The sequence below is a fragment of the Somniosus microcephalus genome, chromosome 33, assembly GCF_052327205.1.
Source record: "Somniosus microcephalus isolate GS21.2 chromosome 33, FLI_Smic_1.0, whole genome shotgun sequence".
NCBI classification, from domain to species: domain Eukaryota; kingdom Metazoa; phylum Chordata; class Chondrichthyes; order Squaliformes; family Somniosidae; genus Somniosus; species Somniosus microcephalus.
The window spans coordinates 31,892,792-31,917,529 of record NC_141019.1 but is presented as its reverse complement, the minus strand read 5'-3'; the positions used below and the strand labels follow the sequence as shown (position 1 = coordinate 31,917,529).

The 24,738-nt window shown below is 45.2% G+C and overlaps 2 protein-coding genes across 6 annotated transcripts in view; one reads left to right on the top strand and one right to left on the bottom strand.

The window, feature by feature from the left end:
• Positions 1-24,738, top strand: part of cdk4 (cyclin dependent kinase 4) — a 215,855-nt gene that overhangs the window by 5,548 nt on the left and 185,569 nt on the right. The window lies entirely within an intron of this gene.
• The window catches only part of LOC147097102 (E3 ubiquitin-protein ligase MARCHF9-like), a 54,690-nt gene continuing 43,920 nt past the window's right edge, over positions 13,969-24,738 (bottom strand). Inside the window, exons 3-4 of the mRNA XM_085972931.1 lie at positions 23,227-23,419; positions 13,969-14,818 (exon numbers count right to left, since the gene is read on the bottom strand). Coding sequence (XP_085829057.1) covers positions 14,496-14,818; positions 23,227-23,419 — 516 coding nt within the window. The 3' untranslated portion in view covers positions 13,969-14,495. The remainder of the gene's footprint in view (positions 14,819-23,226; positions 23,420-24,738) is intronic.

Genomic DNA, 24,738 nt, shown 5'->3' with positions numbered 1-24,738 from the left:
AAGAAGTAAAAGAAACAAAAGAAGTAAATGAGACAATAAAAGGTATTCGAAGCTAGACGAGATGGTAATAGGCGGAGATTAGGTGTGAAGTGTACTGGCAGGGCAAGAGTTCCTGCTGTGAAGCATCTTTGAAATGAATTGGATGCTGCTCCGTTAATACTTAAATATAATTATTAACGGGAGCAACATTTAAAAATAAACTTCACAACAGCTGGAGCTTAATCTGGTCCCTCGGGCCTTCCACTAAACGCAGAGACTTCGTTCTCAGTGTAATAATTTGATTTTAGTGCTGGATATTAGGAGATGTGCTTCCTGCTACTGGCGGGGGGGGGTGGAAGGGAACAAAACAACGACGGGTCGGGTTGGACGTATCCCTGGAAGTTTCATCTCGTGGCCTCCCACCTCCAACACCCCATCCCCCCGCTCCCACCACTGCTCGCCCAAAACGTGAAAGTAAAAACCTTAATAAATAACGGCACTGTGTTATTGTTAACCAATCGGCTCTTCGGTTACTGGCCAACAGGTCCCAGAGTCCTTGTAAGCGGAAGCCCAGCGGGCATAAGTGTGACACTCAACTTGTGACATAGTCTTACAGAACTATGTAAAGTAATAACCATAACACATGACTGCTGGTCAAACAGGCTGGTAGCAGGTGTATATATTCAGACATGAGACACATAGTATAAAAATATTGCCTGCAGTGGAGGATTAAACTCTTGAGTCTAGAAGAATGAGAGGTGCTCTCATTGAAGCATACAAGATTCTGAGGGGGATTGACAGGGTAGATGCTGAGAGGCTGTTTCCCCCTGGCTGGAGAGTCTAGAACCAGGGGGCACAGTCTCAGGATAAGGGGTTGGCCATTTAGGACTGAGATGAGGAGGAATTTCTTCACTCAGAGGGCGGTGAATCTTTGGAATTCTCTGCCCCAGAGGGCTGTGGAGGCTCAGTATATTCAAGGCTGAGATCGATAGATTTTTGGACTCTAGGGGAATCGAGGGATATGGAGATCGGGCGGGAAAGTGGAGTTGAGGTTGAAGATCAGCCCATGATCTTATTGAATGGCGGAGCAGGCTCGAGGGGCCGAATGGCCGACTCCTGCTCCTATTTCTTATGTTCTTAAGTCAATGGTATGTTATAATGCTGCAAACTGAATACTGACGAAGTTAATTGTTATACAACCTGCAGAGCAAGGATTTCTCTCTCACTCTGCCATCCACACTCAATATTTGCTTGATTTATTCCTCGTTTGATCATAAATATTTACCTTCGACTGAGATTCAATTTAAAAGTGCCTTGGAACATCAGCACTGATGGGGGGACGGGTGAAAAAAACAAAAACCAGACTCTGTGCGGCATTAAAGCCAGCCTGTCGAGTTCTATTACTGGATTAGTGAGTGAATGTACCCTGCGGCGCGGGGTGACAAAACCAGAAAAAAAGGGAAGGTCTGAGGTTCAATCCCCCACTCTGCTGATGTCATCTGGGGTAGCAGTAGGAAAAAGACTTGCATTTATATAGCATCTTTCACTACCTCAGGATGCCCCAAAGCACTTCACAGCCAATGAAGTACTTTTTAAGTGTAGTCACTGTTGTAATGTAGGAAACACGGCAGCCAATTTGCACACAGCAAGCTCCCACAATGTGATAATGTTAGATAATCTGTTTTAGTGATGTTGATTGAGGGATAAATATTGGCCCCAGGACACCAGGGAGAACTCGCCTGCTCATCTTCGCAATAGTGCCATGGGATCTTTCCCATCCACCCGAGAGAGCAGATGGGCCTCGGTTTAACGTCTCATCCGAAAGACAGCACCTCCGACAGTGCGACGCTCCCTCAGTACTGCCCCTCCGACAGTGCAGTGCTCCCTCAGTACTGCCCCTCTCACAGTGCGGTGCTCCCTCAGTACTGCCCCTCCGACAGTGCAGCGCTCCCTCAGTACTGCCCCTCCGACAGTGCAGTGCTCCCTCAGTACTGCCCCTCTCAGTGCGGTGCTCCCTCAGTACTGCCCCTCCGACAGTGCAGCGCTCCCTCAGTACTGCAATGTTAGCCTGGATTTTTGTGTTGAGGTCTCTCGAGTGGGACTCGAACCCACAACCTTCTGACTCAGAGGCGAGAGTGCTGCCCAGAGCCATGGCCGACTATAATATTATAGGAGGATGCCGGCAAGAAATAAAAAGAGCTGCATCTTTTATTTCGACGACTGCTGGGAGACATGTACCATTCGAGAGACAGCATGGCATTTAGCAGAAGTAGAAAGGGAGAGGTGGCAGAGCGAAGAACCTTTCATTGATTGTAGAAGGAGCTCGTGAAACCTCCTGAACGAAGGTCTCCCAAGGATCCAGTAATATCCCCTGCTCTTGCAGTTGTGTCAGGTAATTACTATCCTACAGTCTGGGGAGAACATCAGGAGCAATCCTCGAATTAATGACTAAGGCAATTACACACAGTCTTCTCAAATCATTTCTTTTGCACCATGTCCAAAGTGGATTGGAGTTATTTTCCCATTTTAAACACAATCGTCTAAGAGAATAGAGACACCAAATCCACCGAGGCTGCTCATATTGATTTGTAACTAAGTTGATTTAGATCAAAGAAGGAGAATTTTATTTCATCTGATTTAATGAGTGTAATGAAACTGTTTGTCTTGATCCTGTATTCGTTTTGCACTCATGTATATTACCCTCCCCCACTGTGTATAGTTTCACTTCCTCTTTCCCGACTAACCTGGGAGGTTCCAGGTCTTGGCTCTTGGCTCCGCCCCTGACTTCTCTTACATAAAGATCCCAGGATCTGTATGACTCATTCCTGTGAACCAGTCGGCGTGTTGAGATGTTAGCTCTGATCTTAGTGATTAAAAGCCAACTTGTTTAAGTCTATAACTTCTAGTTTTGTGGTTATTGAAGGCCCATCAATGAGAGCTTCTGCACCCAGTACAGTGAGCCAACCCGCGAATCAAATGGAAGCTAATGGAAGACTTTACTTAACAGGAAATAAAGGGGAGACGCCCTGTTACAATCGCCACTAAACACAAGGAACAACCTACCTTTTATATAGCAGCTTAAACACAGTAAAACGTCCCAAGGCGATTCACAGAAGTGTAAATCAGACAAAAATTGACACACTCCGCCTCGCCATCGCCCTTGAAGACGCTCCTTAAAACACCTACGGACTTGAGCACATAAATCTAGGCTGACACTCCAGTGCAGTGCTGCACTGTCGGAGGTGCCGTCTTTCGGATGAGATGTTAAACCGAGGCCCCGTCTGCTCTCTCAGGTGGATGCAAAAGATCCCGCAGCCACTATTTGGAAGAAGAGCAGGGGGGAGTTCTCCCCGGTATCCTGGCCAATATTTATCCCTCAATCAACACCACTAAAACAGATTATCTGGTCATTATCACATTGCTGTTTGTGGGAGCTTGCTGTGCGCAAATTGACTGCCGCGTTTCCTACATTACAACAGTGACTACACTTCAAAAAGTACTTCATTGGCTGTAAAGCCCTTTGAGACGTCTGGTGGTCGTGAAAGGCGCTGTCGAAATGGAAGTCTTTCTTTTTACTTCTTTGAACAAGCTTTTTGGTCACCTGTCCGAATATCTCGGTGTCAAATTTTGTCTGATAACGGTCCTATGAAGTACCTTGAGACGTCTTACGACGTCAAAGGCGCTGTATAAATGCAAGTTGTTGTTGCTGCTCGAGTACTGATCCTGTCCAGATGCATTCTTCCCTAAGCCGAGCTCGGTTCTGATTTAGAACAGGTGGCTCCACACAGCCATCTCTCACTTTAATAAGCACATCATTTAAAAAAAAAACACATGAAATACACATTTAAGCCTCGGCACTTGCTGCTCTTTCAATGCTCAGAAATGAATCTACTCCGGGTAGTTTTAATGGTGTTTCTTACGTAGGCGTCACTCATTTTATTGGTTGTCTTTCTGCACTTACACAGATGCTGTAAATCTTTCAATATTTACAATTGAGCTGTCTTGTTCAAGGAAACTTCAAAAGGAATTAAGCTTCACCACGAACCCCCCACCCCCACCCCCCCAGACCTACTTTTAATCCTTTTGCTGGTGATTTTTTTTTAATGCAAAAGGATTAATTAAAAAATGGACTTGCAAAGCCAGCATTGCAACGTGCTCCTCCCCCTCTCAACTGTACCATTTTAATAAGGGTCTCCCAACATCAAACAGCATCATTGGGGAAAGCACCATAAGTGCACAAGACTTCTGTCCGCAAAATCAGCGACAGAAACCGGTGCCCCGGCACCGACACAGATTCCACATCTCACTGGTTGAGTGGTTCCCCGCCCCTCGCCGTATCGCTCTCTGCAAGAATATTGATGTGTTTCTTACATTAAAGTAATGTAGACAAAATTGGTTTAAATCCTGCTCTCGAAAAGCCTGTCTTTTCCCCTCAATGATGTTGATAACATTAGAGAAGGATGAATTTCAGGACCGAGGACTTTGTGCTGTAAAGATAGGCGTATATAAAAAAAATAAGCTAGGTGGAGAAATATTGGGCTTAAGGAATTATTAAGATTGAAACACATAAGCTTTTCAAACACAGGCTTTTCATCACAGCAGGTACTATGAGAGCAGGAGATTGCTGCAATATAAAAAGGCAATTATGTTGCTATAAGAGCGTGCATCAAAGGTTGTTTACAACAAAGCTGTGGCTCGGGGAAAGCAATGATAGGAAGTATGCCTACTCCTGCTCCTATTTCTTATGTTCTTATGTAACAGTGTGGTGTGAAAATGCATGGGGCCTCTCATCTCTGTTTGGCGATCGGTTCAAACAACTGGGTGGTCATAAAACATCAGATAGTGTTGCATCCAGCTGGAAGAAGACCATAAAGAAAATGGTATAAAAAGATGCCATGTTTTTACTTAGTTAGAAAGAAAGAGATCTCTTGTTACTTTCGAGACCCGGTGGCGCGAATAGACTTGGAGAAGCCATCTTCACGATTCCTCATTAAAATCCACGCACGTACATATCAGACGTGAAACTAATGTGTGCTGCTCTGTATGGGTGTTTAAGATTAATGTTTTGTAAATAATAAATGAAGTGAATTATCAAACATATTACCGTCTCTAGCTTTATGAATCTGTTTAAAGGGTAAAGGACTTATCCAACACTCCCTATAATACTTTAAAAATCTTACGTCTACATACACTTTGTTTGCAAAACCTTAATTCCTGTCAATATTTTTTGTCACACTTTTTCCCTTTATAAATTCTTATCTCCACATTTATAATGGAAACTGTCTATGTAAACATGTCACACTGTAATTACACCCTCTCACCAGTGGTGGCGTGGCAGTGCCCCTGTTTTATTGCTCCCCACTCCTCAGCCTGTACAATAAAGAATCTCCTATGCTCTAATCAACTCTACTTCTCGGTTTTCCAAATTGTTATGTTTTGCTGTTTAACTATAAATAAGAATATCAAATGAAAGTATTATATAAAAATAACATAGGACGTTAAAATGGGAACTGAAAGACTTCCACATGACCTGGTCCAATTATCCTCCCCGCTTTAACCCTACTTTCCCTGAAGACTACACTTGGTCTTGACTCCCCATGTACAACACCACAACAGATTGGTGAGCGCACATGACCTCTAAGTGTCACACTTACTGTAACCCTTTCCTTGCCAAACTTTGTTGACAATACCCCTGTTGTTATAGAGCAGCGAATCCTCCAGCTCACTGTAAGCAGCATCATAAGAACATAAGAAATAAGAGCAAGAGTAGGCCATACGGCCCCTGAGCCTGCTCCGCCATTCAATAAGATCGTGGCTGATCATCGACCTCAACTCCACTTTCCCGCCCGATCCCCATATCCCTTGATTCCCCTAGAATCCAAAAATCTATCAATCTCAACCTTGAATATACTCCAAGACTCAGCATCCACAGCCCTCTGGAGCAGAGAATTCCAAAGGTTCACAATCCTCAGTGAAGAAATTTCTCCTCATCTCAGTCTTAAATGGCCAAGCCCTTATCCTGAGACTATGCCCCCTAGTTCTAGACACTCTAGCCAGGGGAAGCAACCTCTCAGCATCTACCCTGTCAATCCCCCTCAGAATCTTGTATGTTTCAGTGAGATCACCTCTCATTCTTCTAAACTCCAGAGAGTATCGGCCCATTCTACACAATCTCTCCTCATAGGACAGCCCTCTCATCCCAGGAATCAATCTAGTGAACCTTCGTTGCACCGCCTCCAAGGCAAGTATATCCTTCCTTAGATAAGGAGACCAGAACTGTGCACAGTACTCCAGGTGTGGTCTCACCAAGGCCCTGTACAATTGGAGCAAGACTTCCTTACTCTTACACTCCAACCCCCTTGCAATAAAGGCCAACATGCCATTTGCCTTCCTTATTGCTTCCTGTACCTGCATGCTAGCTTTCTGTGTTTCTTGCACGAGGACACCCAAATCTCTCTGAACACCAACATTTGGAAAGTTGCTAACCATTTAAAAAATATTGTTCTATTCTTCCTACCAAAGTGAATAACCTCACATTTCCCTACATTATACTCCATCTGCCACCTTACTGCCCACTCATTTAGTCTATCTATATCTCTTTGCAGACTCTGTTCTCCTCACAGCTTACTGTCCCATCATGGGAGATCTGCTTGGAGTGTGTTTAAAAGCGGTACATCTCGCATACAATATAACCTTTAAAAACACAAATAAAGTGAGTCATATGGAATAGGTAGAGAAACTCCCCAACAATAGAAAATACATTAACAGAGGAGCCACCATGTCTCCTTAAGCAATCGGAGTTTAAAAAAAAATAAAAGGCAGGCATTTCATTCTGAGTTCGATTGGACTGCCCGACCTCACCCGGACAGTTCCCTCACCAAACAATTACACTCCGAATGACCCGAGACTGTTTACTTAACAACAATTAGAATTTGCAGCCTTAAAAGAGTTAGCTTTCCATCTTAACAGCAGAAGAATATGTTGTCCATGATATGGTATCTGTCCTCAAAAAACAACATATTGCACATGTACACATATATATATATTTATACAACTGCCCTGATAAATTTCAGTAGTTTATAAGTAGCGACAATTATCTGGATTGTCTCCTTAGACCAGTGGCTTTAAAGGGCCAGGTTAGCAGCTAAACTTGTTCCCCAGGCCCCAGACTACTAGTGAGGAATGTCAAAGGATAGCCACTTGTATACATTAAAAAAAAGTCACATACCAGATTGACACACTTTCTTACAAATGCAAATCAATCTGAAAGAAAGAGACACCAGTCATTTCATGCGTAGGTCAATTGATTTGGCTGAAGGAAGGTTGCATTGATCTATACCAAGAACTTTTCAAACATCTGGCCATCTGCAAACTTCCCTTATGCCTTGCAACTGATTGGAAAGTGACGGACTCTTCGTTACCCAATTGGAAGATTTTCGACCGTCAATCAAACAGCTTTTTTCTCCAATCTTTTTATAACTAATAAACAAAAAAGTGTTAATGCCCCTAGGACTGTTCTCCTGGGTGGCTCACAGCTGTGTCCCAGAGATTAATCTTCAATTCCTGGAGACTCCAGGCCAATCCTGCAGGGTTAAAGAAAGAAAGACTTGCATTTCTATAGCGCCTTTCACAACCTCAGGATGTCCCAAAGCGCTTCACAGCCAATGAAATACATTTTGAAGTGTAGTCACTGTTGTAATGTGGGAAACGTGGCAGCCAATTAGTGCATAGCAAGATCCCACAAACAGCAATGTGATAATGACCAGATAGTCGGTTTTAGTGATGTTGGTTGAGGGATAAATATTGACCCCAGGAAACTGGGGAGAACTCCCCTGCTCTAATTTGAAATAGTGCCATAGAATCTTTTACGTGCACCTGGGAGGGCAGACTGCCCCTCCGACAGTGCAACACTCCCTCAGTACTGCCCCTCCGACAGTGCAACACTCCCTCAGTACCGCCCCTCCGACAGTGTGGAGCTCCCTCAGTTCTGCCCCTCCGACAGTGCGGCGCTCCCTCAGTACCGCCCCTCCGACAGTGCGGCGCTCCCTCAGTACCGCCCCTCCGACAGTGCGGCGCTCCCTCAGTACTGCCCCTCCGACAGTGCGACGCTCCCTCAGTACCGCCCCTCCGACAGTGCAACACTCCCTCAGTACCGCCCCTCCGACAGTGCGGCGCTCCCTCAGTACTGCCCCTCCGACAGTGCAACACTCCCTCGGTGCTGTCCCTCCGACAGTGTGGAGCTCCCTCAGTACTGCCCCTCCGACAGTGCAGCGCTCCCTCAGTACTGCCCCTCCGACAGTACAGCGCTCCCCAAGTAATGCCCCTCCGACAGTGCGGCGCTACCTCAGTACTGCCCCTCCGACAGTGCAGCACTCCCTCAGCACTGCACTGGAGTGTCAGCCTAGATTTTTGTGCTCAAGTCTCTGGAGTGGGACTTGAACCCACGACCTTCTGACTCAGAGGTGAGGGTGCTGCCCACTGAGACTAGGGTTGGCAACCCTAGTGAGGGAGACTGTAACCTCTACCCAGTCTGGCCTACATGTGACTCTTAATGCCCTCGGAAGCAGGCCACTCAGCTGTAAAGATAATCACTACCTGACCTTTCAAGAAGGTAGCCCTGGTCAATACAATTTCAGAGGCACTCCCCCAGTTCTTGAAGGGGGCTTTCTCGAAAGAGGAATTGTATTTAAAAAGCCTGAACCACAACACACCCAGTTACCCTGTGAGGCACAAGTCATAAAATCTGAAGATGGGATCAAATTTTAAAAAGCGGATACTGCAGCTGTCGAACAAATGGGCGGATTCCCTCCCTTGCCCCAGTGAAAAACTGGGAGCAAAAAAGATGTCAGGTCAACTTATTGAGGGGCGGTTCTTTCCCTGCTGTGGGAGTGCTCCATTCTGTGCACACATCGGCCTCGAAATTCTGTTTGGCGAGTTGCAGTGCTTTTACACCAATGGAACATATCAACAGGAGGAGGCCATTCAGCCCCCTCGAGCCCGTTACATTAGGAACAGGAGGAGGCCATTCAGTCCCCTCGAGCCTGTTACATTAGGAACAGGAGAAGGCCATTCAGGCCCCCTCGAGCCTGTTACATTAGGAACAGGAGGAGGCCATTCAGCCCCCCTCGAGCCTGTTACATTAGGAACAGGAGGCCATTCAGCCTCTCGAGCATGTTACACAGGAACAGGAGGAGGCCATTCAGCCCCCCTCGAGCCTGTTACATTAGGAACAGGAGGAGGCCATTCAGCCCCTCGAGCCTGTTCTGCCATTCAATTAGATTGTGGCTGATCTGTATCTTAACTTCATTTACCTGCCTTGGTTCTGTAACCCATAATACCCTTACCCAACAAAAATCCATCGATCTCAGTTTTGAAACTCCAATTGACCCCCAGCCTCAACAGCTTTTTGGGGGGGGAAGAGTTCCAGATTTCCACCCCCCTTTGTGTGAAGAAGTGCTTCCTGACATCACCCCTGAACGGCCTGGCTCTAATTTTAAGGTCATGCCCCCTTGTTCTGGACTCCCCCCACCAGAGGAAATTGTTTCTCTCTGTCGAATCCTTTAATCATTTTAAACACCTTGATTAGATCGTCCCTTAGCCTTCTAAACTCGAGTGAATACAAGCCTAGTTTATTTATGCAACCTGTCCTCATAATTTAACCCTTTTAGCCCCCAGTATCATTCTGGTGAATCTGCGCTGCTCTCCCTTCAAGGCCAACAGGAAAAAGGTTTGCACACACCAATGGGGTAATTAGAGGTACTTACACCAGAAGATGAGGAGGCTGATAATCAATGATCTTTCACTAAACTGCATCAGATTGGAGTTGGATTGGTCACTTACTAACCCATTTTACTCCTCATTTCCTGGCAAATTCGTCTCAATATATTTCCACTTGATTGGCTTCTTAAATCAGCGTGAATAGCACCACGTCAATTTCCTGCAAGGACCAGCGTCCTTTTAGTCTGTAGGCCGAACCTTTCCAGCCTCTGCGGCCTTGCAGTACGGGTACACTCCTGACCTTTGTCCGCGCATCCCACACAGCCCGGGCGCTATGCCACCCTGTATTATGCCCACCTGTTTATCATCTGACATGAATCAGTCATTCCTGAAAGAAAGACTCATGAAATAATACTGAGCGGCCTACGGGTGGCGCTGTCCAGGGAGAGTATAAATACTCGGGCACGGGCCCAGCTTGCGCAGGACATTCTTAACAGGAACTAGTGAAGGGCACAACTAGACCTCCATGTTGTAAAACAGTTGATTAAAGCTTTGTTTAACGCTTAGACCAAGTGCCTAGTAGTTTTCTTACGTCAACCTCGATTTCAGCCAAGCAAAAGGGGGCATCGCAGGCTGCTCGTTAGTACCCTTCTCTGCCACAAATGCCAATTTAATGGGCAAAATCTGGGCAAAAAGAGCAAAGCCCTCACTTTGCCAGCTGTGCGGGTCTCCAACCTGCTGGAGAGCTTCTGTAGCCCCACCCTCCATGGCCAGTCACTCGTGATCAACAAGTAATGAGTAAAGTCATGAAGCCAAACCCGGCCGCCCATTGATATTTACCGAGTCTCATGGGATTTCATTCTGCACACCTCGAGAATGGGCTCTTGCTGTGTAACACTTTCAGCTCCTCTGTCCAGCACCATCAACAGGGAAAACATTTGTCTAACCAAAATAAAGAAAATGAAACCAGAAGAAGTATTTAACAACAGAACCAAATAAGTCCAAGGGGCTGAAATATGATTGTGCGATATTAGTAATGGACATGTTAACAGGTCTGTATGAAATTCCACTGTTTGCTACAGTGAAGCCTTTGTGAAAACAACAGATAGGAACTTTAAACTGGATTGTATTCAAATATATATAAAAAAGTGCCTGTATATATTAGAATACATTCTTTGGTTCTGAGATAGGACACTCTAAATTATTAGAATATTTATACAATCTGTGATACCAAGATATGACACTCCTGTATATAATAGAATACACTCTGACACCAAGATAGGCCACTCTTGTATATTAGATTACACTCCATGGTACTGAGATAGGCCACTCTTGGACATTAGATGACACTCCATGGTACTGAGATAGGCTACTCTTGTATATTAGATTACACTCCATGGTACTGAGATAGGCCACTCTTGTACATTAGATTATACTGTGATACTGAGATAGGCCACTCTTGTACATTAGATTACACTCCATGGTACTGAGATAGGCCGCTCTTGTACATTAGATTACACTCCATGGTACTGAGATAGGCCGCTCTTGTACATTAGAATATACTCCATGGTACTGAGATAGGCCACTCTTGTACATTAGATTACACTCCATGGTACTGAGATAGGCCACTCTTGTATATTAGAAAACACTGATACTGAGACAGGCCACTCTTGTACATTAGATTATACTCCATGGTGCCGAGATAGGCCACTCTAGTATATTAGATTACACTCCATGGTACTGAGATAGGCTACTCTTGTACATTAGATTACACTCCATGGTGCCGAGATAGGCCACTCTTGTAGATTAGATTACACTCCATGGTACTGAGATAGGCCACTCTTGTATATTAGAAAACACTGTGATACTGAGATAGGCCACACTTGTACATTAGATTACACTCCATGGTGCCGAGATAGGCTACTCTTGTACATTAGAATACACTCCATGGTACTGAGATAGGCTACTCTTGTACATTAGATTATACTGTGATACTGAGATAGGCCACTCTTGTACATTAGATTACACTCCATGGTGCTGAGATAGGCCACTCTTGTACATTAGATTACACTCCATGGTGCCGAGATAGGCCACTCTTGTATATTAGATTACACTCCATGGTACTGAGATAGGCCACTCTTGTACATTAGATTACACTCCATGGTACTGAGATAGGCCACTCTTGTAGATTAGATTACACTCCATGGTACTGAGATAGGTCACTCTTGTACATTAGATTACACTCCATGGTGCTGAGATAGGCCACTCTTGTACATTAGATTACACTCCATGGTGCTGAGATAGGCCACTCTTGTACATTAGATTACACTCCATGGTGCTGAGATAGGCCACTCTTGTACATTAGATTACACTCCATGGTACTGAGATAGGCCACTCTTGTACATTAGATTACACTCCATGGTACTGAGATAGGCCACTCTTGTACATTAGATTACACTCCATGGTACTGAGATAGGCCACTCTTATACATTAGATTACACTCCATGGTGCTGAGATAGGCCACTCTTGTACATTAGATTACACTCCATGGTACTGAGATAAGCCACTCTTGTACATTAGATTACACTCCATGGTACTGAGATAGGCCACTGTTGTAGATTAGATTACACTCCATGGTACTGAGATAGGCTACTCTTATACATTAGATTACACTCCATGGTGCTGAGATAGGCCACTCTTGTATATTAGAAAACACTGTGATACTGAGATAGGCCACTGTTGTAGATTAGATTACACTCCATGGTACTGAGATAGGCCACTGTTGTAGATTAGATTACACTCCATGGTACTGAGATAGGCCACTCTTGTACATTAGATTACACTCCATGGTGCTGAGATAGGCCACTCTTGTACATTAGATTACACTCCATGGTACTGAGATAGGCCACTCTTGTACATTAGATTACACTCCATGGTACTGAGATAGGCCACTCTTGTACATTAGATTACACTCCATGGTACTGAGATAGGCCACTCTTGTATATTAGATTACACTCCATGGTACTGAGATAGGCCACTCTTGTATATTAGATTACACTCCATGGTACTGAGATAGGCCACTCTTGTACGTTAGATTACACTCCATGGTACTGAGATAGGCCACTCTTGTACATTAGATTACACTCCATGGTGCTGAGATAGGCCACTCTTGTACATTAGATTACACTCCATGGTACTGAGATAAGCCACTCTTGTACATTAGATTACACTCCATGGTACTGAGATAGGCCACTGTTGTAGATTAGATTACACTCCATGGTACTGAGATAGGCTACTCTTATACATTAGATTACACTCCATGGTGCTGAGATAGGCCACTCTTGTACATTAGATTACACTCCATGGTACTGAGATAAGCCACTCTTGTACATGAGATTACACTCCATGGTACTGAGATAGGCCACTGTTGTAGATTAGATTACACTCCATGGTACTGAGATAGGCTACTCTTATACATTAGATTACACTCCATGGTGCTGAGATAGGCCACTCTTGTATATTAGAAAACACTGTGATACTGAGATAGGCCACTGTTGTAGATTAGATTACACTCCATGGTACTGAGATAGGCCACTCTTGTACATTAGATTACACTCCATGGTGCTGAGATAGGCCACTCTTGTACATTAGATTACACTCCATGGTACTGAGATAGGCCACTCTTGTACATTAGATTACACTCCATGGTACTGAGACAGGCCACTCTTGTACATTAGATTACACTCCATGGTACTGAGATAGGCCACTCTTGTACATTAGATTACACTCCATGGTACTGAGATAGACCACTCTTGTACATTAGATTACACTCCATGGTACTGAGATAGGCCACTCTTGTACATTAGATTACACTCCATGGTACTGAGACAGGCCACTGTTGTAGATTAGATTACACTCCATGGTACTGAGATAGGCCACTCTTGTATATTAGATTACACTCCATGGTACTGAGATAGACCACTCTTGTACATTAGATTACACTCCATGGTACTGAGATAGGCCACTCTTGTACATTAGATTACACTCCATGGTACTGAGATAGGCCACTCTTGTACATTAGATTACACTCCATGGTGCTGAGATAGGCCACTCTTGTACATTAGAAAACACTCCATGGTACTGAGATAGGCCACTCTTTTACATTAGATTACACTCCGAGGTACCCAGATAGGGTACTGTATATAAATTATATCCCAATAATCCTCACAAACCTATATTTAAAGCTCACCGAAAACTCTCGGGACACTCTCCTAAAAAACAGAAATTTATTTGCAGACCACCATTTGCATATAAATTATTTTTCTCCCAGTTCGAGATGGGAGAAGAAAACCGTGACATGCATTAAATTAAAAGGTGAAGTACACAGAGAACTTATTGCCGAGATCCCACAGCATCTTGGAACTGATGTTCGTTATTGCACTTTTATTTTGGGCAGTTTTTAAACAAACTATCTTGCGTTCCATTTTTGTTTTCTTCGATTCAGTTTTTTTTCCTTTCACTTTTTCTCCTCCCTTATAAAACACTGGGTCTGGGGTTTCTGAACTTTGCTTCAAGTGAGATTTTTAAAAAAATGTTTAGAAAACAATGAAGATGGCAAATTCCAGGCGTGGAGATTGGAGCTTGGGCCCAGGCCTAGTGCGGCCCATCACACCAAGCCGACTGTTGTCATTCTGAGCCTCCAGTTAACTTTCTTTCACAACCCCGGTGGTACTTTGTGGTTTTGTTGTATATTCTCTAAAGTTTTTGCTTTTTAAGTGATGTACAGTAAGTGGTCCTTTTCAGACAGTTGTAACTCGCATGACCAGCTCTCTATTCGAGCTGCTACTATTCTGATGGTGGTTAGGCCTCAGATAGCTGAGAATGTGCAGGATGGTATATCCACAGTGATGATTCAAAATGGTTCCAGTGCGCTGATTGGAACTCCTGTCATTGTTTGATGAGTGGTTCGTCCGTGAATTCCTTCCCCCTATCTTGCTTGCCCCACTAATGGCTTCCCCAAGGTCCTTGGATTTTTCATAGTTCAGTACCTTCCATTGCTGATTAACAGCCTGCCAGCGCTTAAAGATTCGGTACACAGACGATCCCTCGTGAATGATGAGGCCTGCAAAAAGAGCATTTGAATTTTTAAAACTCAAAAACTTCAATGTCATACATTATGTTATCATTTAGCAATATTTAATATTTCAGGGCTACGACAAGCCACAGACATTTTGCATCGAGCAGACAGGGCAACTCGACTCCCATTCAGCTGGCCAGAGCTTGAACCTTGACCTTCACGCTCATTCAAAATCTATTCCACTCAGCTTGGAGATTTGACCAACTTTCAATTGGGCCACTGGATACTTTCCTTCATTGACTTGGTAAGATGAATAAATAAGGTGGGGCTCGAGATGGGACACTTATTTACCCATAAGGCGCTATTGCATTTAGGGGAGTGCAGTCAACAACTAGAAACATAGAAAACTAGGAGCAGGAGTCGGCCATTCGGCCCTTCGAGCCTGCTCCTCCATTCAATATGCTCATGACTGATCCTCTATCTCAATACCATATTCCCGCTCTCTCCCCATACCCCTTGATGCCTTTTGTGTCTAGAAATCTATCTATCTCCTTCTTAAATATATTCAGTGACTTGGCCTCCACAGCCTTCTGTGGTAGTGAATTCCACAGGTTCACCACCCTCTGAGTGAAGACCTTTCTCCTCATCTCAGTCCTAAATGTCCTACCCCGTATCCTGAGACTGTGACCCCTCGTTCTAGACCCCCCAGCCAGGGGAAACATCCTCCCTGCATCCAGTCTGTCTAGCCCGGTCAGAGTTTTATACGTTTCAATGAGATAGTTCTCCTGCCAGTGACCATCTCCTCTTGCCTGGCACCATCATTTTGTCTTTTAATCTCTCCTGCCTTCCATCCTATCACAGACCCTCCCTTTTGTTCTTTCCTCCCCTCCCCACTTTCCCTGCCCCTGCACTTGCTTAAAACCTGTTACATCTCTTAACATTCCAGTTCTGACGAAGGGTCATCGGCCTGAAACGTTAACTCGGTTTCTCCCTCCACAGATGCTGCCTGACCGGCTGAGTGTTTCCAGCATTTTCTGGGTTTATTTTAGTTCTCCTGCTGTCGGCTACACTTCGCACAATAAGCCCTGCAGGGATCGGCGGTTAAGTGAGGGGAGCCAGTGTCAAGGTGGCAGCACTTCACGACAAATGGGGGGTCTGTTTAACATAGCAGAGTTCAGAAGACCTCCAGAAACTGATGACAACCCCACAACAAAGGTAAATTGAGGGGGGGGGGGGGGGGGCATAGAAATCACCGCCCCCTGCCCCAGACTGGAACAGAAACTAAAGCCACGTGGAAGAGCACTGTTAGTCACTAACTCTTCCCTAAGGCACAGTTTGCAGTTTAGTGTTCCGTCTAGGGTTGCCAATCCTCCAGGATTTTCCTGGAGTCTCCAGGAATTAAAGATTCATCTCCAGGGCACTGCTACAAGCAACACCAAAGGAGAAAAATCTTTGAACATTTTCAATTACAAGTTAGAAAAATACAGGAATCCCGCCCCAACCGCGGTTTTGCCGTACGCGGATTTCAAGTATGCACGGTTTCCTCTCTGCGACAACGTTTACCAACCGTGGCAGTGAATTTTGCGTATGCGCGGTTTTAAATTTAGGATTAAGGTAAATAACATGATTTTATTGCTTTTATATATTTTTTTTATTGTGTTATTTGAACATTTAGACTGTATTTGCCAACCGCGGTTTTACTAACCACAGGGGGTTTCAGGGACGTATCCCCCGCGGTTGGGGAGGGATTACTGTATGGAGATGGCGGGGGGGGCAGGGGGGGGGGCGTGGGGGAAAAGGCTCGTCTCACTAACAGTCAAGATTAATCCAACTGAGGAACAAACAGTCTGTTCCCTTTCCAATTGGCTGTGGGAAGGCAATGCGTCTGGAGAATGGACCAATGGCGGGTGTGTGGGGTGGGAGGTCATGTGATGAAACCTCAGGGAATACACCCAGCCAGAGTTGGCAACCCTAGTTCCGTCTATCTTGCTCGTCTTAGGCTACAGGGGCCGGAGTCTGCCCGAACAGCCAGCAATAGCTGGTGGGATAGATGGAGCGCAAACTGCCTCCCCACCCCCTCCCCTCGGATTGGGTCCAGGCCTCTGGATGTGTTGGGTGATCGGCCCACTTGCAGTATTGAGGAATGCTCCTTGAAATGGTCTCTGGTGATTCCGACCATTCAGAACAGCTGCCGAAACTGGCTGCTCACCAGTTGCTTCGCATTTTATTTGGGACTTCAGGAGGACACTAAAAGTATTGATGCAGGTTAATAAGGCCATAATAAAACAGCAAATCTAGGGGGATAGAATTGAAAAGTAGGGAAGTTATGCTAAACCTGTATCGAACCTTGGTTAGACCACACTTAGAGTACTGCGTAGAGTTCTGGTCGCCATATTATAAAAAGGATATAGAGTCACTGGAGAGGGTGCAGAGAAGATTTACAAGGATGATACCAGAAATGCGAGGGTATACATATCAGGAAAGGATGAACAGGCTGGGTCTCTTTTCTCTTGAAAAAAGAAGGCTGAGGGGTGACCTAATAGAGGTCTTTAAATTATGAAAGGTTTTGCTGGAGTAGATACAGAGAGAATGTTTCCACTTGTGGGGAAGAGCATAACTAGAGGCCATCAATATAAGATAGTCACCCAGAAATCCAATAGGGAATTCAGAAGAAACTTCTTTACCCAGAGAGTGGTGAGAATGTGGAACTCGCTACCACAGGGAGTGGTTGAGGCGAATGTCATAGATGCATTTAAGGGGAGGCTGGACAAGTATATGAGGGAGAAGGGAACAGAGGGTTATGCTGATAGATTTAGATGAGGAAAAAGACAGGAGGAGGCTCAAGTGGAGCATAAACGCCGGCATGGACTGGTTGGGCCGAATGGCCTGTTTCTGGACTGTATATCCGATGTAATCCTATGTATTCCACTGAATGACATCGTCGGGCCCAAGTGCTATCTGGGTTTTTTTTTTTAAACCAGGGTATCTCAGCCACCTCTCAACACCTGGTTTTACGCTTGAAAACTACTAGTTAGAGCGACAGCCGTAGGAGTGCACACTTTGGGGCTGATTCTGCGAGTGGCCACCAGCTGTGCATCTCAGGAAATCACCGGCAGGGGACCGAAGCAGCCCTTTGGGTACAATGCTCCCTGGTGTCAATTTTTGTTTGATAACGGGCCTTGGGCACGTTTTCCTATGTTAAAGGTGCTACACAAAAGCAGGTTGTCACTGCTTTATGTAGTCCAGGTCTCTGTTCTACGAAGTCGAGTGTTTTAGGTTAAATGAAGCGAGCAGCCATTTTGTATTTAGTGAGCGTTTTGAGAGGAAACAAAGAAAGATGGCCATTGCCCCAGATTTTTGATTGTGGCTCGGCATCGCGAGGATCTAATTATTTGATTGAGAGGAAAATGCTGCCATGTGTGAAATGAACATTTAAGATGGGTGGCTGCATAACCAGCATCTGGTAGTACAACAGCCACCCACTAGAAAGGCTTTCACTGAAAGATTAATCCAATACCAGAGCTGAAAATACCCCAGAGCATCTTCACCACACACCCCCAAACTGCAGTGATGGGCGGCCATCTTTGGCAGGAACAACATTCTAATAATGCCCAATTGACCATGATTGGTTCCCTCAGGTGAGGATAACCCCCGTCCCCATGGATACCAGTTATACACGTGGGCTATGAACGTCACAGCGGAGGCGGAAGGATTAAATGATTTCTGTTAAATATAGGTGAATTATCACTTCCTGACAATTTATGCCCAGCCCTGCAAAATGAGCAGATAGTAAAATCCGTGGCCTTAATTCCCCGTAGAAAAGAAGTTATTTCATTCTCTATATAAAGATTTATGAAAAACACAAGTATGACCTCCACCAGTGTCATTTATAAGGCAATAAAGAGCATCAGATGCTATAAAATGTTCAGTCCACTCTTGGTTCAGTGGAGGAAGATAAATCTATGAGATGTGACCTTCCATTGACCTGACCATCTGTATTCTTCAGCCCAATCCTTCACTCACTATTACCACACAGCAATTTTAAGAGCTGTTCCTTCACTCTGTTTTCCCCTCCATTTCCTCCGTTAGTCTCCTTGCCCAGGAGTGGCAGGCAGGCAATATGGGGGAGGGGGGGGGGGGGGGGGATTTCTGCGTGTTATGCTTTGTGTTTTGAATGCTAATGAAGCCATTTGCTGTCAGTATATTGAAAGCCTATACGGTTAGATGGAGATTTACTACTGAATTAGCTTCGTTATGTCAACAGCTTCAAAACAAGAGTCATGCGAGCGTTAACCTGTAGTCAGGATGGTGATATCAACAATAAAACATGCAAACCCCAAGAGCGCGCCAGGAGACCAAAACCAAGGCATGTGTGAGACAAAAACACTTCTGTTCGCATTTAACTGCTTGAGAATTAGTTTCAAAACAGAAATTAGGAGGAATTTTATAAAAGTATTTACAAAATAAAATGGGCGACGGCCTCCATAACTAATGATCCGCTCATGGGGGGGGGGGGGGGGGTAGGTAGTGTGGTGGTTATGTTACTGGGCTAGTAAGCTAGAGAACACAAGCTCAAATTCCACCATGGCGTGTTGAGCATTTAAATTCAGTTAAAAAAAAATCTAGAAATTGAAAAGCTGGTATCAGTAAAAGTGACCATGAAGCTGTCGGATTGTTAATAAGAATATAAGAGTCGTCGTCGGGGAGTCGGCCATTCAATAAGATCATGGCTGATCTTCGACCTCAACTCCACTTTCCCGAACTATCCCCATATCCCTCGATTCCCTTAATATTCAAAAATCTAACCCAACTCGTTCACTAATGCCCCTTAAGGGAAGGAAACTTGCCGTCCTTACCCAGTCTGGGCCTATAGGTGACTCCAGTCCCTCACCAACGTGGTTGATTCTTAACTGCTCTCTGAAGTGGCCCAGCAAGTGGCAAAGTTTCCGAGGGCAACAAACGCCAGCCTTGCCAGCGACGCCCACATCAAGAAATTATTATTTTTTTTTAAATCACAGTCTCCTGTTTTTCTTTCAAAGAGGAATTTCACCTCTTTAATAAACGTGGAGGCAGAAACGTGAGGGGGCTTTCAAAATGCAGCCCGATACTCGGCTGAGAGAGTTCGGGCACAAAAGGGATGAGCTTCAATGGGCCGAGTGGCCTTTCCACGTCCTTGACTATCTCTTTTTTCAGATATTCTTTGTTGCTTCCACGACTATCTGAAAAGTCACCTGCTGCTCCATGGAGAATATCCCGATTAGCCTGGAGGCAAAGCTTAAGTACTGTGTGCAAGAGGACAAGTCCCAGTGGAGGTAGCACGGAGAAGGTCAGGCTGGTATGGTGCATTAACTCAAACTAAAGGTCATCGTTCGTGATTAGACACAAGGGTTTTTGCAAATTTGAAAAGTATTTTTAAAAATCCCATTGGGAAAACTCGACAGACAATTCCACATAATTGATTTGTGCACTTGCTCCCAACGCTCCATTTCCCAGTCACTAAAGTTAGCTAAATTCCCCGATCTGTGTGAAGTGAGATCATCCTAGCTCCCACTGTTTTCACAAGAAGTCTCGCCTGCATCAGCTGGGATGACCAGCTGCAGTCAGAAGCAACCTCTTAACAAAGACAGGCTCGCCGCTGTTGGGAGCACGGGAATACGTGAACGGATTAGACTGGGCAGCATTTGGAGGCGGTCCATGGCTGACTGGACCTTTCTGCAATCTTGCCGTAGTGAGCAATAGGTAACTCTTGACCTTGGATGTGTGCAAACTGGGTGCAGAGTTCCAGGTATTGACGCCGTCTAGGAGAGCTGTCCACAGGCAGGAGGAATGGTGCGTGGAGCTTCCTCGCTGATCTGGAACTCCCTCCCGAAGCCTCTCCGCCTCTCTCCTCCTTTAAAAACCTCCCTCTTTGACCAAGTTTTTGGACATCTGTCCTAATATCGCCTTATGTGGACTTGGTGCCAATTTGTGTCTTATAACACTCCTGTGAAACTCCTTGGGACGTTTTACGAGGTTAAAGGTGCTGGATAAATGCAAGTTGTTGTTGATACTATGTGTGGACTGATACGGAACCTTGAAGTCTAGTTGCACAGCTCTCACGTCCCCATGGAGATGAACAACTCTCAGGTCAGAATCCCGTAGAAATGGACAGTCCAGCACAGCAGAGGATGAACCCGAGGCCATCCTCACCCAATCTAGTGGTCTGTCTGGCTTTGGCTGCACTGATTCTGTATCGGAAGATTTTACTTTTACACTACATTTTGTGTATTTAAGATAGTATCTGACTACCAGCTGAATTTATGTTTATAAATTATTGGGAGGGTAGAAGTGGGAGCGATGATCCACACTATGAGTTGGCCCGTTCCAAATTTACCAATTTAATACTTTGCTCTCACCAACGTGCACGGTCCTTTTATATTTGCTGTGCGGTATCTCTTCCAGCAGCAGGAGCTGGTGAACGGCCCGCGCGGGACCTCCTGATTGATGAGCGTCATAGAAACATAGAAAAATAGGAGCAGGAGTCGGCCATTCGAGCCTGCTCCGCCATTCAATATGATCATGGCTGATCCTCTATCTCAATACCATATTCCCGCTCTCTCCCCATACCCCTTGATGCCTTTTGTGTCTAGAAATCTATCTATCTCCTTTTTAAATGTCCATGCACCTTGGTGTGCGGCACTCAACAGCTCACGAGAACTTAAGTGGCCCCCCCCAGCCCAAATAATTGCCCATCCCCAAGTTCAACACAGCCTCACTTAACCAACAGAAAAGTCTTTCTCAAGACAGTCCCTTTGCCCCTCTTAGGAAACATCTATCACAATGTAACACTTTTTGTCATTATATGATACATTTCATGCTATCATACATCTGTTATTGTTAGACAATGTTTTATCCAACTTACCACGAGCAAGGCCACAGGCGATCTGTTTATTTAGTGGCGATGTCATTCCCCAACATCACATGGCACTGAATCACTGGGCATTCCGGTAATATGACTCGAGAATCTTGATCACAACTGTTGTTGGTGTATCCTGCCACATGATGATCAGAAGGCCACCACAGCATTGTAACCAAGGTAACCGAAGACTACCTGTTTCACATGGATCCTTGGTACCAATTGACCCGCCAAGTAGCACAGTGCAGTGATGGGAGCGGGGAGGGAAGGAAAACTTCCCCAGCCACTTGCCCCTTCTTCTGTCAGACAACCCAGGCCGAGACGGTCACACTCATCCCCAGGGAAAGCTTGGGAGCGTGTTGGACTGGGATTTGAACCTGTGTCTCCTGGTTGAAAACCCAATGCTATAGCCTCGTAATCTCTCGGTATGACCTGCTGCAGTTAGTATTGTACAGCCCACAATTATTATTTTGGTAAAGACTAGGGTATAAATCACACTGGACATAAAAATAAAACAGCATTACAAATATTTTCTGACAGATTGTGACTGGAAATGAAGGTAACAAATACACAGTCTGTTTCATGTTGCTGATTTGTCAATGGGATTACAAGACAAAGCCGAGTTGGCTCAGCTGGTGAAGTGCATCATGGGAGCTTTGCCCCTCTCCATGGCAACAATTGAATAGGGGAGGGAAGCTCCATTCCCATGATGCCTAGAGGTCTTTCTGCACATGCTCAGTAAAAATGAGGACGCACGACCAGATGACAGGTATTTTGTAATTTAAAAAAATTTTTTTTTTAATTGAGAACATTCAGGTGAAGGCCCATAGTGCCACGGTTGAAAACAGCAGACGAGAAACGGAAGACTTGCAATTTTATAGCACCTTATCACATCTCTCAGAAACATCTCATTGGATGAATTGCTTGGAAAATGCAGTCACTATTACAGAGCCAAATGCAGCAGGCAATTTGCGCACAGCAAGATCAAACAAACAGCAATAAGATGAATGACCAGCGAATTTTTTTTTTTTTTTGCCAGAGTTGGTTGAGAGAGGAATGTTGCATCGGACACCGAAAAAATTCCCCGCTCTTCTTCAAAGAGTATACCACAGGATCTTTAATGTCTCAGGGCACTGATTTAATGTATCATCTAAAGGACAGAACCTGTGACAGTGCAGCACTCCCTCAGATCGGAGTGACAGCGTAATGGGCTCAAGTCCTGGAGTGGGGCTTGAACCCACGACCTTCTGACTTCAGAGGTGAAAGTGCTCCCAACTGAGCCAAACTGACAGCTAGAGAAGACAAGATAAATCAGGTGACTCCAACCCAGTGTTCTAAAAGCTCGGAAATAGGAGGAGGAAGGGAAGACAGAAAGGTCCCACACGTCTGAGGTCCTAGGAAAGAACAAGTTAGACTAGAGTCCTGATTTTGACACAGTATGGGAGGAAGTGTGTGCAAACTGGCATATTTGAACCTTGGAAGTCACAAGAAAGGAAAGTTCAGAGGACACTGACGATAGTACGATCTACAGTTTGATGTTTGATACAGAGATGCTTACCTATACAGACGATGTCCATGAAGCCATACATGCCGTAACAGATCTGGAAGAGCAGGTCCTGTCTCTGCCACTTAGCCGACGGACTGAGGGAGGACCAAATTAACCAGGAGATGCTAGCAATTAGGAAGAGGGAGCCAAGGATGATTGCGGCTATCTGGACCTTTTCAATCACCGTGAGGGAGATTGCCTGCCACTGAAACGGAAGAGATAAGGGCGCAGAATATGAAAGAATAGAAGAGCATGGAAGGAGGGAGGGGAGAGAGAAATAGAAGGAGACAAGAGTATGACAGAGCGAAGACAAGAAAAAGAAAATGAGAAATAGGAGAGGCAGAAATGAAGCAGAGAAAGAACAAATAGAGGGAGAGAAAGGGAGAGATTGTGACACAAGAGAATGAGTGGGCCAGGGTTGGAAACATAAGAGGGAAAGAGAATAACATTAAAGCCAAGCACCTTATGCTAGTATCACATGACTTGATTGCAATAGCGCATGAAATTATGACAGCATTGGACTCTGAACCTAAAGCCTCCTAAAGATCTGGCTCCTGAGCTGGCAAAAGTTGCCATGGAGGTTAGAGATGTTAAGGCCAGTCTTGATCTACCTTACAGCCAAAAGAACAATCCCAAGCACCGGTCAGAACAAAGGCACTCAGACATGACAGATCGAGTAGCGTGGGATTAGCTGTGACAGCATGAAGCGGCTCCAGGTCAGTTAAAGCACAAGTTAGATACAGAGTAAAGTTCCCTGTACTCTGCCTTAACTCGAGCTTCAGTACGGCAGGGCGACATTTTGATTTTCCATATCAGCCATCCTCAAGACCGCCGAGTTAGAGTGGGCTGGATTATCAGCGGTTATGTGCTGTGGACTAGTGACTGGATTGGCATTTTCCCCAACTCACTTCACATAGGAACCTTTCACCCAGCAGAGAGGAGAGACTTTCCCTCAGCACTCTGGGCTAGATTTCGACCCGGGGTGAAAGGACAATCCTCTTATCCACTTCGCCAACCCAGTCGCCGGTCACCATTTACCTCAAGACTGTTGGCGCTTCACTTGGCTTTTTGTTGTGTTATTTTTTTTTTCCCCTCCCGACTCCCCCCATGCCCTGCTTCATCTCCTCTGGCGAGGGTGGCGGAGTATCCAGTCCCTAGGCCACTGGCTTCTAGAGCCAGCCTTCAGGAAGTGCAGGAGAGCGCCCTGGTGTGACTGGGCTTTCAGAGTGAACGGAGTTACTAAAATCAGAAGGTACTGGAGAGATGTGTGAGATACAAGGTTAAACTCTCTCAGTGCGGGCAGTTATGGGTTGCAAAAGTCAGAGATGTTGAAGTATTTTCACAACACAAAGTGTGTGTTGGAAAAAGTTAACTATTAAAAACAGGGCAGTGCAGAGCGTGCGGGGCATGTGTTTGGTCTGGTCTGGTCCTGTCCGGTCCTATGAATCGGTAATAACCTTTGACCTATGTCACATGGTACTACTGTAATTCCTCCCCCTCTTGCTCTACCCCCTCCACAAGGTG